The sequence below is a fragment of the Aethalodelphis obliquidens genome, unplaced genomic scaffold (assembly GCF_003676395.1).
Source record: "Aethalodelphis obliquidens isolate GAN/ISIS:26980383/991018 unplaced genomic scaffold, ASM367639v1 scaffold62, whole genome shotgun sequence".
NCBI classification, from domain to species: Eukaryota; Metazoa; Chordata; class Mammalia; order Artiodactyla; family Delphinidae; genus Aethalodelphis; species Aethalodelphis obliquidens.
In genome coordinates this window covers 9,503,335-9,523,328 of record NW_020838006.1, presented here as the reverse complement: position 1 = coordinate 9,523,328, position 19,994 = coordinate 9,503,335, and the positions used below count along the sequence as shown (strand labels likewise).

Below are 19,994 nucleotides of genomic sequence, written 5' to 3'. Positions count from 1 at the left end.
TAAAAAAGCTGTTTTTGTAGTGGATATCATTCAAAAGACAGAAATGCAATTGCATTGGTACAAAAGATGGTTCTGCAGAGGGACAGTAGGGAAACATGGGATCAAGCAAAATTAGACCAGTTCAAGGTGGACAATAGGGTTTCAGGAAAAGAAAACAGGTTGGACCCAAATGATGCCCTAAACAAAGGACTCGAGAGCTTAACGTGAACCAAGTCTTTAGTATCAGTAAATCAGCAATAATCCTTTTCATATAACATTTAGGTATAAAAATACAAAGGAAATCCTTGCTGCTGTTAAATTACCAAACAGCACTCAACAACTCTTGTCAAGGCTGTAACAAAAGCTGGGAATCACTAGAAAATACAACATATATAACAATCATAAAGCTGGCACTTGCTCGCGACCTGAAATTAGTTTCCGTACGTGCTGGCCTGCGCTCGTTCCCTCCTATCCAAGAGACAGAGATGACAATTTGCTCCCCCATCCCACCCCCAACTCCACACACACAGAGCTGGGCCTTCATGCTGACTCAGTGCCAGCAGAGACTGGCCGCAAACGGCACCCAGGCTAAGCCTGCCCTCTGTCATGTCATATCTGCAGCAACTGTGCCTTAAGTGAAATAGCAAGCAGCATCGTGAGGAAAGAATATGTACCTGCAAGACTCAGACAGATGTAATGTATCTGGTTACGTTCCCCTGGTAAGACAAAAAAAAAAAAGAAATCCCAAAAATAAAACTGTTGGACACATCAAGAGATGAAGCCCTTAAAATAAGGGTCATGCCAATCAAGTGAAAGAAAGAGACCATGACAGTGTGATCAACAGGGAATCTCTACCTGAGAGGCTGGAGGAACAAAAAGGGAGGGAGTCACAGGGGTGGGGAGTCAACAGGGGTGTGGCAGCCCCGTGTGCTACCGGTAAAGCCTCTGCGGGAGCTCAAACCCTGGGAGACAGTGCTTCTCACACTAGGCACCTGTCCTGCGTAGGGGTGGGAGATGCCAAGCCAGTGAAACAAGCACAACTTCCCAGACTCTCAATTCTACTGAGCAATTTAGGATGGGGGTGAGGAAATATTTAACACATAAAAGAATTTATTTCAATTAAAACTAATAGATATGGAAATGAAGATTGTATAACGATAAAAGAGGAGATTTCAAAAAAAAATTCCTGATCACTATAGCTGATACCTCAAGATCCCTGGAAGCATATTTTCGACTTCCTCCCCCTCCAGGAGTTGTAGAAGTTTGGAAAATAATGCTGTAGAAGGAAAACAGACTGATAAGTACTTCTAACATCACCACCACCACCACTACAGGGTTGTCAAATCTGAAGCTCACTTTCTTACCAGGTCAATTATAATGTTCAGGCCAGGATCTTCAGTATGTTTCACTTGTCTTGATTCAATCTTTTCTAGAAATAGGCACATGGATGACCTAAGCTATAATAAAGGGGGTGATTCTGATTAGAGCTGTCAGATGACTCACTGATAAAATCACTGCTACCAATCTTCCCTCAGGCTCACATTCACTCAAGTCCTATGATGCTGTGATTCCTTCCTACATATTCTAGCAGACGCTTCTGCCTGGCTATAAGGAATCCTCCTCTTGGCCCATTTTCTGTTCTTATTTTTGCAGGCTAGTAAATATCACTTGTAACTGCTCTCCATCCACACCATTTTTTACCTCCTGGCCTTAAGCTTCTATATATGAAGAGCACAGCAATCCCTTCACTGTCGACTTTTGAGAGCTTAAAGAACAATGCTACGAATGACTGGCAATTCTCATACAAGTAGAGAAACCCACCTTCGGATTTCCCCCTTGACAATTACTAGCGATGTGACTTGGACATGACCCCTCAAAACCTCAATTTCCTTGCCTATAAAAGAAGATAACCACTACTTGTTTGTAAGAGCTGTTCGTGAGGACTGACTGGGATGGCGTGAACAAAGCTACCTACATACTGGGTGGTATATATGGCCCTCGATAAATACCAGCTCATCTGCTTCACTTCCTCCAAAGTATACACATACATGCTTCATTACGTAGATAGAAAAGTAAATTAATACCTCGCTTTTATTAGCCACATCCTCCTAAAGTAAGGTTCAGAGTATAGTTGTAAACAAGAAGTAAATACTAAATGGATGGATTTAAGAAAACAAAACATGAATTGCCACACATAATTGCAAGATATTCTCTGGGAAACAGGAATTCATGATTCAAATACATATTAATTCCTTGAGAGGAAGAGACCCACCTCGAGGGCTGGGCAATGCTGTGTCTCCTTTCTCAGCATTACTAAAGGACATGGTTTTATCCACAATGATTTTGTTATGAATTGCTAGAAAATAACCTGAATTTTTAGCTGGGCATTCAAGGTTTCTAACACCTGATGCAAACCTTCCCTTTTATTATTTTTTTTTTCAAAACAACTTTTTATTGAAGTATAGTTGATTTATAATGTTATATTATATTAGTTTCGGATTTATGGCAAAGTCATTTAGTTTTATACATACACACACATATATATTCTTTTTCAGATTCTTTTCCATTATAGTTATTACAAGATATTTAATATAGTTCCCTGTGCCATACAGTAGGTCCTTGTTGTTTGTCCTTTCCTTTTATTTTCGTCTTATTCCTTATACAAGTGCTCTAATCCAACTGTCTAAGGGACTTACTATTTCTCGGCATACATCCTACCTTTTCCTACCCCTTCCCCTTGCCTAGCTTTGCCTCCCACGTCTGTTTTCCTTAACCAAATTCACCCAAGTTTATACGTGTATATATTTGTACGCATATATATAATATTTTTGGCCCAACTAAATTCCTAAAATGGTGAGCTCTGAGACAGTGTTTCCAATTTAATTTACTAAAGTATCCTATTTTGCTTTCATGCTAATAAATATACTAAAGATTTTTAAATTTAAAATTCCACCTGAAATCAAGTTTGATGCCAAATCTAACAAAAGCTATAATAGAAATTGTTAGTGAAAAATATAAATATGTATATAAAAGTAGATGTCACTTTGATATGATTCCAAGAAAGATGAAAAACTACATACCCATCGAGGAATATAGATTCCTATCAACATTCAACTTTATGTACACATACATAACACACAGAGTTATCTGCTTCCTTTATGACCAGGGTCTACAAATCTCCTTCTCAAAAAGCACTGGAAGGACTTCCCTGGTGGCGCAGTGGTTGAGAATCCGCCTGCCAATGCAGGGGACACGGGTTTGAGCCCTGGTCTGGGAAGATCCCACATGCCACGGAGCAACTAAGCCCATGTGCCACAACTACTGAGTCTGCGCTCTAGAGCCTGCGAGCCACAACTACTGAGCCCACGTACCACAACTACTGAAGCCCACACGCCTAGAGCCCGTGCTCCGCAAGAGAAGCCACCGCAATGAGAAGCACGTGTGCAACGAAGAGTAGCCCCCGTTCACCGCAGCTAGAGAAAAGCCTGTGCGCAGCAACGAAGAACCAATGCAGCCAAAAATAAATAAAGTTAAATTTTTAAAAAGCATAGGAATATCGAAGATGGAGAAAAAAGGCCTTCCCAACAGTGTGCCACTAAAGGCAATAGAATTCACATACTATGTTTTCTGGGGCTCTCTCCACCCACTAAAAACAGCTAAAAATAAACATGGTGAACACACATGACGAGGCAAACAGCAGACCGAGTACTCAAGAATCAACTTGTCCAGATCTTGGTTTCTAAATACCGATCCCCATTAAAATGAACCAAGAGAAATGGATGATTCCAGAGTTTGCCCAAGATGAGTCTGGAACATCCTGTTATGCCAGAAAGTAGGAAGTGCAGAGAAACTTGGTGGAGTCCTCCTCAATATTATAGGTATTCAGAGCTTCTGCAAAATCTGAGTACAAGTTACTAAGTAAAAGAACTGATAAAAGTTGTTGGCTCAAAGAAATTAAGAGAGAGGGATGACTCCCAGGATGTGAAATAGAGGAAGAAGGGAGAAAGTAATCAAGAATGTAGTTTGAAGCATGTCATTTATAATTCCATATACATTCCTCCCACACGACAGGTACTTAAAGATTTGCCAAATTAAAGATTTGCCAGTGTGAGCATGAATAGGTCCTATCAATTAATACAGACATGGAAAACTAATGATATAGGTTCAGAGGCCCAGAATCTGAAAGAAAAGGCCTAAGACCAATAATGCTTTAAAATAAAAACAAAAAAACAAGACCATTACTCAAGGTATACTCTTCAGGAAGCTGATCTTGACGGCCCTCACACATTCATCATTATGACACTAGTTAGGGTAAGAAGAGCTGACAGGTCTCTTTTGAAACTCTCTTCAAGGCTACTTGAACATGCCTGAATATCATTCACGAATCAACGATTTAGGAGAAGTAAGGTTAAGTCTTTTTAGTGGTTAGTTTTACATATTCCAGTGTAATAAGAATTCTGGTCTAGAAAAGATATACTAAAAGGTATATACATATATATTTGTTTCATTCTGAATTAACTGCAAATTTAAAATGTGTAAGGATGGCATATGGAACACGGGCACACCCTTCACCCAGATTCATCAACTCAACATTTTGCCCAATTCCCTTTATCACTCTCTTTTTCTACTTTTTCCCTAACCCTTTTGAAAGTAAGTCATAGACACATCTTTCAGGATGTGTCTCCTAGGAGCAAAGACATTCACTTACATAATCACAGTACAGTGATCAAAATCAGGAAATTTAACACTGATAAAATATAATTATCTAATCTATAGACCTCGAACGTTACCAATTGTCTGAATAAAGTCTTATTTAGCAACTTTTGTTTTTCTGATCTAGGATCTGATGTAAGGTAACACAATGCATTTTGTTTTCAGCCGTTTTAGTCTTTAGTTTTTAGTCTCCATTAACCTGGAACAGTTAATTTCTCAGCCTTTGTCTTTGACAACACTAATATTTTTGAAGAATGTAAGTCAGCTCTTTCACGGAATGTCCCTCAGTTGGGGTTTGCCTGATACTTCTGCATGATGAGACTCAACATTATGCATTTGGGGCAGAAATATCACAGAAGTGATATTGTATCCTTAGTGCATCACACCAGCAAGTACAATTTATCAGTAAGTCCCATACATGCAATATTAACTCTGATCACTCGGTTAAGGGGGGGGTTTCTCTACTGTCAAGTTACCATTTCTTGCTTTGTTATCAATAAGTAATTTGCGGAGGGATTCTTTTAGATTATATAAATGTCCTATTCGTCATAAAGCTTCTAGTCTCTAGTTTTAACATCCACTGATGATTGTTTGAAACACATTACCATGATGGCTACAAAATGATTTTTCTCTTTCATTCTTACAAACTTATTAGTTGACCGTCCATGGTACACAGAAGCTTCTCCTTACACCCATGTGTTTACTTATGTATTAAGATATGGATTCCTATTTATTAGTTCTATAATCCATTTTATTTTGATGTCAAATAGTTCCAGACACGTTAAGTTAGAACTCCATAAAGCTGATTCCTGTGTTCTTTTGATATGTCCTCACCATTTCTTTGAGTACTTACTTGCTTCCTGGCACAAGATGTTCCAGTTTGTACTTTCCCTGCACCATCCCTGGAATCAGCCATTTCTGCAAGTGCTGGGTTCTTTCAGCAGGAGGTGGTTTTTTAGAAACCAAGATCTGGTCTCAGGGTACACTCATTGCTAATAGCATATCACTGCTTCTAGGCGCTTTTAGCAGACAGATAATAAAAATTATATCCAACTTAAGAAAAACAATATACTTCCCATGACAACATGTGGCCAAAACATATTTAACAGAAATATTCACTCACACACACACACACACAAAAAAGCTGTTTCGTGAAATGCTCTTAACTAGTGGTTAACTGTCCCTTTTAAACCTTGTATACATTTTTCTTCTACCACACAGTAAGCTAGTCATACAAATCTTTCAATTTTATGAAAACAAAGCCCACACGAAACTGTAATTTGATCATTTAAGGTGTGGAAGTGAAAGCTGGGAGAACCTATTTTCCAAAAGTAAGAGGAAAGAGGACTTACCAGAGCTCAAGAATAATTAGTACTCGAAAAATAAGAGAACACAGGGAGCTTCAAGGCACTTTTTCCTTCTAGTATTACAAAAAATATGAAAATAGCAAGTTGATGAGAGAGATTACTCTGCTTGGACTACTAACTCCGTTGTCACTCCTTCACTCCCACATGAACCCCTGGAATACTCTGAGGGCGTGAGCACCTGTGTGAACACCTGGAGACTTACACATCACTGCTCATCAGAGCCAGACGGGCTGATGATAAGCCAGTCCAGTGGGACAGAATACACCCGAAAATTGTTCTCGTTTTCCTGTTTCTCGGATCATTCAGTTTTATCACAGACCCCCTTAAGTAACCATGTAACCTAAGCAGCATTTACTAAACATCTACTACTAGATGTTCCCCCCCAACACACCTCCTCTTTGACTTTCCAGGAAGTCCTTCAATCCCTCTCCTTTCACTGACTCTATCACCTTTCTTCCTCCTCACCTCACTTCATTCCCGACCCTCTGTAGATCTCACAGTACATCAGTTCAGCCACCCTCTTGGCAGAATCCTTTTTTTTTCTTTTTTTTTTGTTAATTGGGGTATAGTCGTTTTATAATGTTGTATTAGTTTCTACTGTACAGTGGAGTTCCCTGTGCAATACAGCAGGTTCTCATTAGTTATCTATTTTATACATATTAGTGTATATATGTCAGTCCCAATATCCCAATTCATCCTACCCTCCTTTTACCCCCTTGGTGTCCATATATCTTGGCAGAATCCTTAATCTCAGGCATAACAGAAGCTGTCTACAGCTCTCACATCACTAATTATACTCTCTTATATCTTCAATCTCCCTTTCCTTTAGTTCATAAAGTTCTCATATATCGTGCATGTAAAAAAAAAACTTCACCTTTTTAAAAAAATCCAAGCATCTAGAAGAAAACCTTTTCCTCCCATTTATTCAACTAACTGCAATCTGGATGTCTTCCTGAATTTTTCCCTCTTCTTCACCCAAAAAGTGAATTTGTGATTACTCTTTCCTGTATTCCTCTATTCCTCCTCACTCCATCTGCCTGAGTTCAGCCCGCGTCTGTAACGATACCTAAACCCCAGAATTCTGCTATTGATCTTAAGTGTCCTGCGCTCACACCGTCCATCCTCTGGAGTCCCCGTGCTTCCCTCCTGACTCAGTTCACTCTTACCCATCGAGATCTAGCTCAAAAATCTCCTTGGGGGACTTCCCTGGCGGTCCAGCGGTTAGGACTCTGCGCTTCCAATGCAGGGGATGAGGGTTCAATCCCTGGTCGAGAAACTAAGATCCCACATGCAGCGGGGCCAGAAAAAAACATCTCCTCCTCTGTGAAGTCTTCCTGACCCCCACAAATAGGGTTGGTCAGTTCGTTCCGACACCACTTCATCTATGCGTTTATACATCAGATCACACTTTAACATAATTAACTGATAACATGTCTATTTCCCCTTCTAAACTGTGAGCGCCTTGAAGTCAATGCTTGCTTTTTAACCCATCATTTTATCCTCTATGCCTATCATTCCAACAGGTGCTCAATAAATCCTGGTGAATAAATGAAATTTAAAAGTAGAATAAAGAATGAGATCATAATCTCACGCAAATAACATAAGCTTGAATATTAAAACACGTTCCTACCTGGTAACTAACCGTTTTCCTTCCATTGCTTCCAGTCTGAGGTAAGGTCAGCGGTCCAGATACTACCCAGACGTCCTCAAACCTCTCTGTCAGTTCTCGACAGTACATTTCCATTCTGAGAAACAAAGCAAAAAGATGTGTGATATTCTCACACGTAAATGTAGAAAAAGCAGCAAACCGTATCAAGTCCTTAGGAGAGATACCAAGAATATTAGAGAAATCAGTGTAAGGAGAATATGGCACAAAACACTACAAGCATATAAGCAATGTTCTTCCCAGTGTGTTTACTGCATGGAAAAACTCTAAAAATACACGCATTTATACAACTACCTACATTTTCCTGTGTGTGCATTCAATGTACAGTTTAGAACTGAAATTTTGTTTTGTTTCCTCATATTTTTCTATGCCCTAGTTCTCAAATAAACTTTTTTCAAGAATTGCATATCATTTCAAAAAGTTGATATATCGTTTTTATGTAACTACTCCTACTGTAGGACAACTGGGTTTATCCTGACATTTCTTAAATAATGCAACATTGTATTAATTCCTTAGAATAAATTTCAAGGGCCAGAATTATTTTACTGAATAAATATTTTAATGATGCAAGTGGAGATACAAGTGGAGAAATACTTTCAATACAAGTGGAGAAAAATACAGTATCCTCTGCCTATAAACATAGTGTTCTACTGTCTCAGTAATAATATTTTTAGTAGTTTCTTCCAGAACTTGACTTCTGACCAGAGGAAACATGACCAAAATGGCTGGCTATGTTCTGAAGTCTATACTTCCAAATCTAGCAAAGAAAACTAGTCCAAAATATTTATCTTCAGTAGTTTTAACATTTGAAAAAACAAAGGCAGAAACAGATGCTAGGCACACACACTCCTGTCACATCACTCATCTCCCACAGAATCACATTTTTAAAACTCTCACCCCTCACCTGTTCCAGTAACCAGCATTATTATCAAAATTCTGAGGCACGATATTAGAAAGGTAAAAGGTTTCAGCCATGGCTTTCTGTGAAAAGAAATAAAAACAGTAACTTGCACTGAAATACTTTTCCCTTTGAGAGAGATTTTACAAAGCAGAGATAACCAGCTCCTCTTCCATACCTTAGCTCCAGGCAATTACAGCAACTATCTGTTTAGATAAACGAAAGCCACAGCGACTCCTGACAAAAAGCTCAATAATGATTATTCAGAATAAGTACTATAACAAAAGAAGTAGTTTGGTGTGCTGCTTTTCTTCACAATTTATAAAATTCAAACCAATAATGTAGACTATGAACGAAAAATTTCCAGTATAAAGCTAAAAGGTGAATTCTAGTGCTAAGCCTCTGGCAGAGGGTTTCTCAACAAAGGGCAGCTTTCAGGAGCACAGTAGTATTTAAGTAGTACAGTGCAAACACATTAGTTCAAGAGTGGCACAGAAAAAGTCCTATTCTTCTGAATTTCTAGCCACCATGTGTTCATTCCTCTCACACTTCTGACCTGTAAACCCAAGGCTCTGTCTTTGGATTTCCTTTCATTGATCTACACTGCCAAGGCCACCAAATACCCTCTTGTCAAACCGTGGTTCTCAGCCTTGAAGGCACATTGAAATAACCTAGGGAGCTTCAAAAATATCGATGCCTAGGTCCCAACCCCTAGAATTTCTGATTTAACTGCTCTGGGTTACAGGTCTGGGCATCAGGATTTTTTAAAACTTCCCAAGGTAGTTACAATGAGTATCCAAGGTTAAGAACCACTATCTTAATGATAATAATCACCAATTCATGCAATAAATGCCAATGTCAGAAAAGACATTTCCCACCTTTTTTTGGCAGAGAAATTATCCTAAATTAAAGGAGGCTAGAGAGACATGACAATTAAATGTAATATATGATTCATGATTCGATACTGAATCCAAAAAAAAGTTGTAAAGGACATAATTAGGAAAATTTGGCAAATCTGAGTGAGAACTGTATACTGGATATTATTGTACAAATATACAAAAATACACTTGTACACATTTCTTGGTATAATGATACACTTGACATATATTCAAATATCCTCATCTTTAGACAATACAATCTCCCGAGCAATCTACTTAGGCATGAAGTGTTACAATGTCTGCAATTCACTGTCCATGGTTTAAAAAAATGCATATATAAAATATATGTATCAAAATGTTTTCGCTGTACTATCCTCAACTTTTCTACAAGTCAACATATTTTTTGTGTTCTTTTTTCAACTTTTCTACAGGTCTGAAATTTTTCAAGATAAAAATGAATGAGTAGCTTTAGCTCCTATTGGCTTTCCAATTCCCTTTTGCATAGCATTTAGTTTTCCTCAACCTGTTTAAAAATGTCCGAGCATCTAAGCAAAGAAAGGAAGTGAAGTCAGGAAGAAAAATACAAAATAGGGTATGAAAACTCTCAAGTGTTAGGGTTTGGCTCCTAGGTTTTTAATTTCCAAGTCCCATGGTACACATAATACCAGCCCTGTGTTCCCATCCCTCCCAAAAAATATGCCTACAGATGAGAATTTGTTATCTCCTGCTGGAGCCATGTGGCCTCGTGACCACCCACTGCCAACATAGTCCTCGTTGAAGGCACTGAAGGTTGGAGGGATGTTGGGATCTGGCTTGAATTTACAGTGTTTTCTGTCTGCATCACCTGAAGAAAAACACACAAAATGGTAAGTTACCAGTGGTCAAATCTCTCTCAAGATTCTCTAAGCAAGGCAAGCGGCTTGCTGCTGGCTGGTAGCTCTCTGAGCAGCTAGTACTTAGTGACAGCACGCATGTCTCAAGTTCCTGGGATAGTTCGGCTACTTCACCTGAATTTAGCAAGGACTAGTCCAGGAAAGAATGTTTTTCATACAGTGCAGCTATCTCATCTCATATACTTTTGTTTCTGGCCTTTCAAGTTAAAGGGAAAAATCCCTTGGATGGTATCTATGTAAAAGCAATGACCAATCAAATAGCTGAGCTGTACAAAAAGCTTAGTTACTAAATACACTCTTGCTTTTTAAAAAAGACCCCCACGGGGACTTCCTTGGAGGTCCAATGGCTAAGACTCCGTGTGGGGTGCGTGGGTGCGGTCCCTGCTCAGCAAATTAAGATTCCACATGCCGCGTGGCTCAGCCACAAAAAAAAAAAAGACCCCCATGTATTGTATGTTGTACAACGGTATTTGACAAGTTTATACCTACTGAAATAATGGATATATAGACACAAAACAATTTGTTCTGGGCAGGCACAGCCTAGAGGAGGGAGAGAGTGCCTCTGATATCTTGCTTACTGCCTCTTAAGCCGTGACAAAACAAACATTTAGGTTATGAGATCAATCCAGAAACTCCTGACACAAAATATCTGAGCACCACACAGGAGAGACAAAATCTCAAGTTTGCTTATATTCTGATACCTCCAGAGTAGTTTGCCACCGTGGACACCAGCGAATCCTAACACTATGTTTTCCACTGTCATTAGGACAGGCCTTGTTAAACTACAAAAATTATGAGGACAAATGGAATATACTCAGGCTGCTACTCAAAAAAGTGTAAAACGGGGATTAATGAAGTTACTGATTCTAATGTCATTTTCATTCAATCAAGAAAAAAATTAAATTATCAGACCCCAAGGTTCAGAGTAAAGTATCTAATGTCTAGCTTCTTAGAATCACCCCATAAAAAAAAATAATAATAACTGTAAATAGAGAATTACTAGTAAACTTCTCTAAGTGTCATTACCATTGGAATCGCTTCCTGGTATGTCTGGTTTTCTTTATCTGGTGCTCACTGCCCTTGAAAAATCATTTGGGGGCGGGGGAGGGGGGGGACTTCCCTGGTGGCGCAGTGGTTAAGAATCTGCCTGCCAATGCAGGGGACACGGGTTCGAGCCCTGGTCCAGGAAGATCCCACATGCTGCAGAGCAACTAAGTCCGTGCGCCACAACTACTGAGCCTGTGCTCCAGAGCCCGAGAGCCACAACTACTGAGCCCTTGCGCCTAGAGCCCATGCTCCGCAACAACAGAAGCCACCGCAATGAGAAGCCTGTGCACCGCAACAAAGAGTAGCCCCCGCTCACAACTAGAGAAAGCTCCCATGCAGCAACAAAAACGCAACGCAGCCAAAAATAAATTAAAAAAAAGAAAAAGAAAAATCACTTGTGGGAATTTCCAAAATCCTAGGATGAAGATGCCTTCCTGAAGAGAGGATGTAAACTTACTTCTGTCCAGTGTCTGGAGGCATTAGCAGTGGAGGAGCACAGTAAAGCAAGCTCAGGGTTTAAGGTTCCTTGATCTGTACAGGCTACATGGCTTTGGGCTACAAGTCTACATGACAGCCAGTTTGTGGTCTCAACTTCTCTAGAACAAACTTTTTATTTTCCTTTTTGATCCTTATCTGCTCAGTGCCAAGGCAACCTTCTGTGTAGTTCCCTATGGTGGGCAGGCAAGTAAGTTCTGGTTCACCCATCCCCGAGGGTGCAGCCCTCTGGGGTTCCAGGTTAACGTGGGAAGGGTCTCCGGTAAGATAATCTACCTTGGCTGAGCCCTAGGTCTTGCCTTCAGTCCCCCTCACCCCATAAGGCTGCAGAACCAAAGGCAATGTGGCTTTGGTTTACCCGGGCCACCCTTACCCCTCTGGATTCTGGCGTTCCCCCAAATATTGGCCTGGCAAAGAAAGCTCTACTATCATGTTGCCTCTTCATGCTTTGTTTGTTTGTTTGTTTTTAAAGCCAGGATCAGAAGCCAGGAATCTGGCTTCTGAGACTTTTTTTTTTTTTTTTGGCTGCGCTGGGTCTTCGTTGGGCCACATGGGCTTCTCTCTAGCTGCGGTGTACGGGCTCCAGAGCGCGTGGGCTTAGCTGCCCCGCGGCATGTGGGGTCTTAGTTCCCCAACCAGGGATCAAACCCGGGTCCCCCTGCATTTGAAGGCAGATTCTTAACCACTGGACCACCAGGGAAGTCCCTCTTCATGGTTTTTTTTTTTAGTGATTTTTTTTAATATATATACTTTTTATATACTGCCAATAACATTTCTTGTTGTTTTTAGCAGGAGAGTTAATCTAAATAACTTAGTCTGTCATAACTAAAACAGAAGATGCTTTACACTAAAATAAGCAAATCACGGGTACATTGCTTCTTGTTTTCAAATATTAACTAGCTCTATTTTACCTCCTCAAGATTACACAGCTCGTGTGACGTACAATATGAAACAGTGCTTTTTTCATATGCCTCTGAAAATGATAACTTAACAGCAAGATAAAATTAGTAAAGCTGAAATTCCATCTTGGGAAAACTTTTGTATTTAAAGGAAATTTATCAGGCTTGAGACTTAAATCAAGTGAGTTTCTCTTGATGTAAATTCATGATCAGTTTCACCTGCTAGGACACAGTTTCTGCTTCCATCAGTTTCCTTCTAGCGGCAAGCATATTCCAAGCCTCCTGCCATTCTGCTGGTTAATGTGTACTCTATAAAGGCACACACTCATTTTAGTATCAGCATTTTAATATATTTAAGCATAGCATGCACTGTAAAGCAATGGAGAAATAATCTGTGGGCCATATAGCAAATTAACAGGCAAATAAGAGAATGGGAATAAAACAACTATGACAAAAAGTAATATCCTTAATGTAAAAACGAACTCCTACAAAATTCAAAAAAGAATATCCCTGGGACTTCCCTGGTGGTCCAGTGGGTAAGACTCTGTGCTCCCAATGCAGGGGGCCCGGGTTCGATCCCTGGTCAGGGAACTAGATCCTGCATGCATGCTGCAACTAAGAGTCTGCATGCTGCAACAAAGTCTGCATGCTGCAACTAAGAGCCCACATGCCACAACTAAAGATCCTGCATGCCTCAACTAAGACCCGACGCAGCCAAAATAAATAAATAAAATAAATATTAAAAAAAAAGAATATCCCTATTGAAAATCGTAAAGAAAAATTCACAAAGAAAGAATAATTCACAAAATATTAACCCTCCCTGGTAATCAATAAATGCAAATAAAATCAACTAATAAATTGGTAAAGCTCAATAATGCTCATTATGTGTGAGGGCTGGGAGAGACAGGACAAATAATGATGGTGGGAGTGTAAATTGGAGTAGGCTACCTAGAAGCTAATCTGACATTGAATAGCAAGATCTGGTCATCTTAATTACAGGAACGCACCAAGAAACTTGAGGACAGGTGAACAGGCTCACACACCTGCCTGCCTCTCCAGTCTCATTTCACATCACGTTCTCCCTTGCTCCAGCCACACTGGCCTTCTTTGAGTTCCATAACCGAACCAAACTCTTCACATTGGGGCCTTGAAAGATGCAACTGTGCTTCTCTTTCCCTGCCTGAACGCTCTTCTCCATACCCCCGCTGCCCACCCAACTCCTCTGCCTGAGTGACTGCCATCCACTCTTCAGGCCACTTTCTCAAAGAAGCCTCGTTAATCAGTATCGGGTTCTCCTGTTATAATCTCCCATCGTATTCTTTACTGTTCCTTAATTATACTATCCCAACTTGCAATCATTTTTCCTTCAGAACAGTTATTGCCAATTGTAATTATACATTTATGATTATTTGATAGGTCCACCCAACCCCCTCCCCAATTCAAAGTGCCTTGGGGGTAGAGACCATCTACTCTGGTCACTGATATAACCCCAAGGCTCAGCACAGAGCCATGCACAAGTAGGCATTTAAAAAGCATTTGTGGGGCTTCCCCAGTGGCGCAGTGGTTGGGGGTCCGCCTGCCGATGCAGGGGACGCGGGTTCGTGCCCCGGTCCGGGAGGATCCCGCGTGCCGCGGAGCGGCTGGGCCCGTGAGCCATGGCCGCTGAGCCTGCGCGTCCGGAGCCTGTGCTCCGCAGCGGGAAAGGCCACGACAGTGAGAGGCCCGCGTACCGCAAAAAAAAAAAAAAAAAAAAGTATTTGTGGGCAGGCCCCGGTGCAGACCTGGCCAAGTCCAAGAACCACACCATGCACAGTCAGTCCCGAAAGCAGCACAGAAACGGCATCACGGAACCCCGATCACAATATGAATCTCTTAAGGGGGTGGACCCCAAGTTCCTGAGGAACATGCGCTTTGCCAAGAAGCACAACAAGAAGGGTCTGAAGAAAAAAAAAAAAAAAAAAAGGAAGGGTCTGAAGAAGATGCAGGCCAACAACGCCAAGGCCATAAGTGCACATGCTGAGGCTATAAAGGCTCTCGTAAAGGGACTTCCCTGGTGGCACGGAGGTTAAGAATCTGCCTGCCAATACAGGGGACACGGGTTCGAGCCCGTGTCCGGGAAGATCTCACATGCTGCAGAGCAACTAAGCCCGTGCGCCACAACTACTGAACCTCTGCTCTGGAGCCCGCGAGCCACAAGTACTGAGCCCGCTAGCCTAGAGCCCATGCTCCACAACAAGAGAAGCCACCGCAATGAGTAGCCCCCGCTCACTGCAACTAAAGAAAGCCTGCGTGCAGCAACAAAGACCCAACACAGCCAAAAAATAATAATAATTTAATTAATTTTAAAAAAAGGCTCTCGTAAAGCCCAAGGAGGTCGAGCCCAAGATCCCAACAGGTGGCAGCCGCAAGCTCAGTCAACTTGCCTACATTGCTCACCCCAAGCTCGGGAAACGTGCTCATGCCTGCATCGCTAACGGTTTCAGGCTCTGCCGGCCAAAGTCCCAGGCCAAGGCTCAAACCAAGGCCAAGGCTGCAGGTGCAGCTGCTGCTCCAGCTCCAGCTCAGGCTCCCAAAGGTGCCCAGAACCCCACAAAGGCTCTGGAGTAGAGACCTTTGTCTGCCAATGTGAGGACAGAAGGACTGGTGTGACCCCTGGCTGCTGTCTGCATGGGGCTGGTGTCCTCCTGTGCTATTTGTACAAATAAACCTGAGGCAGGAAAAAAAAAAGCATTTGTGGACGTAATGAATGAGTGGTGCTCATTCCAAGAATATTTATGACAAAGCCTCCAATTCATGTGTCAAGATACAGATCCTCTCAACCCCTGAGACAGCCTGGAAGGGTCTAGGGTGCCCTGGCTGCCAGGCAGGGTCCATTTATCTAGTGAGCCAGACAAACACCATCATTTTCTAAACGTGCTGTAAAGTAGAGATGGTTGAAATTATTAATAATCCTCCTTGTTTTAAATTTGGAAACATCTTTCATCAACGCCTTTGCTTCTAACCACCTACCCGTTATCTTGCTCTTGGATATATGTTCAAGAACCCATCTAGGCACCCGCTTTGACTGATCATAAGACAAGGCATGGTTAGTGTAGCACCTTGTCTCTGTTCCAGTTAAAGGGAATCCAAATTGTTCTAAGAGAGCCCTTTCTGAAGAACCTAAAAATGAAAAACAGGGGAAAAAAATAACAGTTAGTGACTATTATTAGGAATAAAAAATTATAAGGAAGGGGGTAAGACAAAGGACTGACTCAACAATTTAATCAACCAGGTGATCTCATTTTTGCAATTACTTATAAAGCAAAGAAAAGAGACAGTAGGCAAAATACTGGTTTTGCCTATAATCAGTTGTATAGTTCTATCCAGGTAAACTGTAGCTATTTCATTAACTGTTCTTTTTTTAATTTAAAAAAATTTTTTACTTTTCCAATTTATTTTCTAATTTATTTATTTTCTTATTGATTGATTGATTGATTGATGTGTTGGGTCTTCTTTGCTGCCCGCGGGCTTTCTCTAGTTGCGGTGAGGTGTGCAGGCTTCTCAATGAGGTGGCTTTTGTTGCTAGAGCGCAGGCTCAGTAGTTGTGGCGCACAGGCTTAGCTGCCCCGCGGCACATGTGGGATATTCTTCGACCAGGGCTCGAACCGGTGTCCCCTAGCATTGGCAGGCGGATTCTTAACCACTGTGCCACCAGGGAAGTACCTCATTAACTGTTAAATAAGGACCTGATCTTGCTGGTCTTTCACATCAAATTTTCAAATCTCTGCCCCACAAAGTACAGTGTATACAAAAGCAGCAAAGGGAAAACTCCTGTCATTACTAGTCATTGATATGATTAAATGCGCGACAGCCTATGTACTCATTATGTTCTAAGAGTTAACGTGGGGACAAAAGCACAGCCTTTTAAATTTTTTTAAAAGACCATCGTTCAGGGGCTTCCCTGGTGGTGCAGTGGTTTAGAATCCGCCTGCCAATGCAGGGGACACGGGTTCAAGCCCTGGTCTGGGAAGATCCCAGATGCCGTGGAGCAACTAAGCCCGTGTGCCACGGCTGCTGAGCCTGTGACCCCGCGTGCTACAACTACTGAAGCCCATGCGCCTAGAGCCGGTGCTCTGCAACAACAGAAGCCACTGCAACGAGAAGTCCGCGCACCGCAACGAAGAGTAGCCCCCCGCTCGCCGCAACTAGAGAAAGCCCGTGTGGAGGAACGAAGGCCCAATGCAGCCAAAAAAAAAAAAAAAAAAAGACCATCGTTCACTGACACTCTTCCTCAATGTTCTGGTACTGAAGCAGAGATGTGTGCTGCAGCAAGACAGTGGTAAAACTGGTATTGCTTCTCCTAGTGGGAGAAACCAAGCACGCACGGAACAGGGAGTCGGTTTCCAAATAATTCTCTCCTGATGCGCTCTCCAGGCTTCAACCCACCAGAGTTGCTCTCTTCCTAAATGCCAAGTATCAGGAGGAGCAAGTTAAATTAGTGTATCCGAGCATGAGCTCATTTACTTTGTCAAATATAAGGTACACCTGGTAACCTGCGGATTTACATACTTTGAAGAAGGGCCAGCAGATATTCTTCATTTGAACGATGATAAATTGAGGACAGTTAACTGATCTGCTAAAACTATGTGTTCATTCGTTCATTCATCCATACGTACTGGATGCCAATTATGTACCAGGTACCGGGCTGGTGGAGAACAAAACTGACACCGTCCGACCGCTTATGGAGCTAACAATCTAGGGGAAGACATAGACAATAAAAACACACATGTCGGGGTAGTATATCCCCAGGGGGAAGGAAGTACACGGAGCAGGCAGGTGAGACGCAACGCCGGGAGAGGAAGCCGAGCCGGGAGACTGCACGGCAGACGACCAAGGGCCTGGCGAGTGGAGACAGCGCGCGTCCATGGTTACGGCTCCTGACCGAGGTAGCAGCCCGGGCTCGAGACCTGGGGGCCCACACACTCACCGTCCGGCTCCCTCACCGCCAACGCTGGCTCAGCGTCCTGACTCCGGAGGAACTGCACGACAGTTAGCCCGGTTCCCACAGCGCCCGCGACGGCTCCAGCCACGAAGCCACTCAAGAAACGTCGGGAGCCTCGGAAGCGGGAGGCAAAAGCTGTGGCAACCATCTTGCCCGAGACGCTAGCTGTTTGCCTTAGCGCCTGCGCACTCCAAGTCAGCCGCCTGAAAGCCAATCGCAACCGCGGGACCAAGACACGCATGCGCTACCTGGAGTCGCTGGCCCTGAGCCTCTCAGGAGACGCCGGAGGGCAGAGCGCAAGAGCGCGTCCCCTGGTGACAAACCTGGAGGCCCAGGAGCGTCCCGGCTCCATCCCTGGTCCCCTGGGCCGGGTGATGGGTGAGAGCATGACGCTTTGAAGGCTCGGTATGTGCACATACAGTCCTGAGAAGAAAATACTCTTAGTCCCGTTTAATAGGTGAGTAAACCACTTGCGCATGCTTACGCTAAGGTCCTCAGAACTGAGATTCCAACTTAGGTCTGATTCTAAAACCTCTGCCACATTGGATGGCCTCATGACACGTGGCTTTGAAATCGCATGGTACACAAATCGTAACTTCTAAAGATAGCTTGGCATCTCCTAAGGAGTTTCTTGACAAGACAGTACTCCATGGTGCTTTAGGACCCTGAATCAGAGCACAGGGGTTTGGATCCCCACTCAACCACTTTCTACCTTTCTGTTTCCTCTTTTTAAAACGGGAATAATAATAGTAATAATAATAATACTTATTAGACCATAGGGTTCTTGTGAGGATTAAAGGAGATTAACCATGTAAAGCATTTAGGGAAGAACCTGGGGCATGTCGTTAAGTGCTCTGTTAATATTAGCAATTTTTATTTAGGCAGCTCTACTTTATCTTTATAGAATATGGAATCCGGATTGCTGAATGCCTGCTGTCAAAGGAAGGTTATATGTTTTATGTACTCCCATTCACAAATAAATAGGTCTTCTTCATTTTGCAGCATAATCTCCAGCATTCCATGTGGATTTAGTTCACTAAGCAGGAGGCCAATTCTAACAACCAACTTAAGTGTAGACGTTGTTTTGGGCTTCCCTGGTGGCGCAGTGGTTGACAGTCCGCCTGCCGATGCAGGGGACACGGGTTCATGCACCGGTCCGGGAAGATCCCACATGCCGCGAAGTGGCTGGGCCCGTGAGCCATGGCCGCTGAGCCTGCGCGTCCGGAGCCTGTGCTCCGCAACGGGAGAGGCCACAGCAGTGAGACGCCCGCGTATCGCAAAAAAAAAAAAGTATACATTGTTTTGACAGCTTCATGGCTCCATACGCCCTCCCAGGAATACCTGTCATGAAGTCATTTTGTATAATCCCCAGGGCTTCCGACACTAACTGGTTGAGCTAAGTCAACCAGAGTCTTCCTAAGGATTTTCGATCTGGAACTTTCTCCAGATAGCACAGCTGTGACATATGGAACTCCCGCTCTGTCTACAGCCTTTTTTCTTGCTAAGTAGACAAAGAGTAGATGCATCTGGTCTTGCACAGAACACCAGTGGAACAGATGCTGAGACACGGGTGAAGGCGTGCCATGCTGACCCCAGCTTCCGAGGCTCCTGAAGAAGCCCAGACACATCCTGCCCTTTACCCAAGGCTTGGCTGGCCACTTGCCCCAGGATCCTTCCGGCAAAGCCCCCTTTTTGTTTAATGGTGTCTGGCATGTGCAGTCAAGAGTCCAAATACAACCAGGCAACACTGGTATCTGTAGGTTTCAAAGCTGCTTTGACAGCTTCCATCAGAATTTACTAAATACACACATTCACTTAAGAGGTAGTTCTCAAGGCCCTCCTAAGTGCCATGCACTGTGCTAAGCACCAGAAAGAGAGAGAAATGGTGGGTGACTCTTCCTCTCCCACATCCTGTACTTGGAAACAACAGTGAACCCCACACTGGGCCCCAAGAGTCAAGAATTAGAAGTAAAGTCTGCCCGACTCTGGGTAGGGTACCTCCTCTGGGCCTGTTTGTCCACCTTTAAAATGAAGGACCAGTAGTTTTAAAACTATCATCAGGGGAACCCTAGTATTCCATAGGGGTGCTTGAGAATTAAGGGAAGGAGTGGGAGGGAAGGCTGAATGGCCCCTGAGCCCTCTTCTACTTGCTAACTTGGGCAAGCCTGCTTTTATGAA

The 19,994-nt window shown here is 42.7% G+C and overlaps 1 protein-coding gene across 5 annotated transcripts in view; it reads right to left on the bottom strand.

The window, feature by feature from the left end:
* The window catches only part of EXOG (exo/endonuclease G), a 30,587-nt gene extending 12,595 nt beyond the window's left edge, over window positions 1-17,992 (bottom strand). For 3 of the 5 annotated variants that reach the window (XM_027088371.1, XM_027088369.1, XM_027088370.1), the window contains exons 1-5: window positions 17,802-17,985; window positions 15,845-15,994; window positions 10,206-10,345; window positions 8,630-8,706; window positions 7,690-7,804 (exon numbers count right to left, since the gene is read on the bottom strand). In XM_027088371.1, the coding sequence (XP_026944172.1) occupies window positions 7,690-7,804; window positions 8,630-8,706; window positions 10,206-10,345; window positions 15,845-15,994; window positions 17,802-17,964 (645 nt within the window). In that variant the 5' untranslated portion in view covers window positions 17,965-17,985. Of the gene's footprint in view, window positions 1-7,689; window positions 7,805-8,629; window positions 8,707-10,205; window positions 10,346-15,844; window positions 15,995-17,801 lie in introns of all 5 variants that reach the window. The other 2 variants (XR_003429043.1, XM_027088368.1) reach the window with 1 other exon arrangement.
* Between the last annotated feature and the right edge of the window lie 2,002 nt (window positions 17,993-19,994).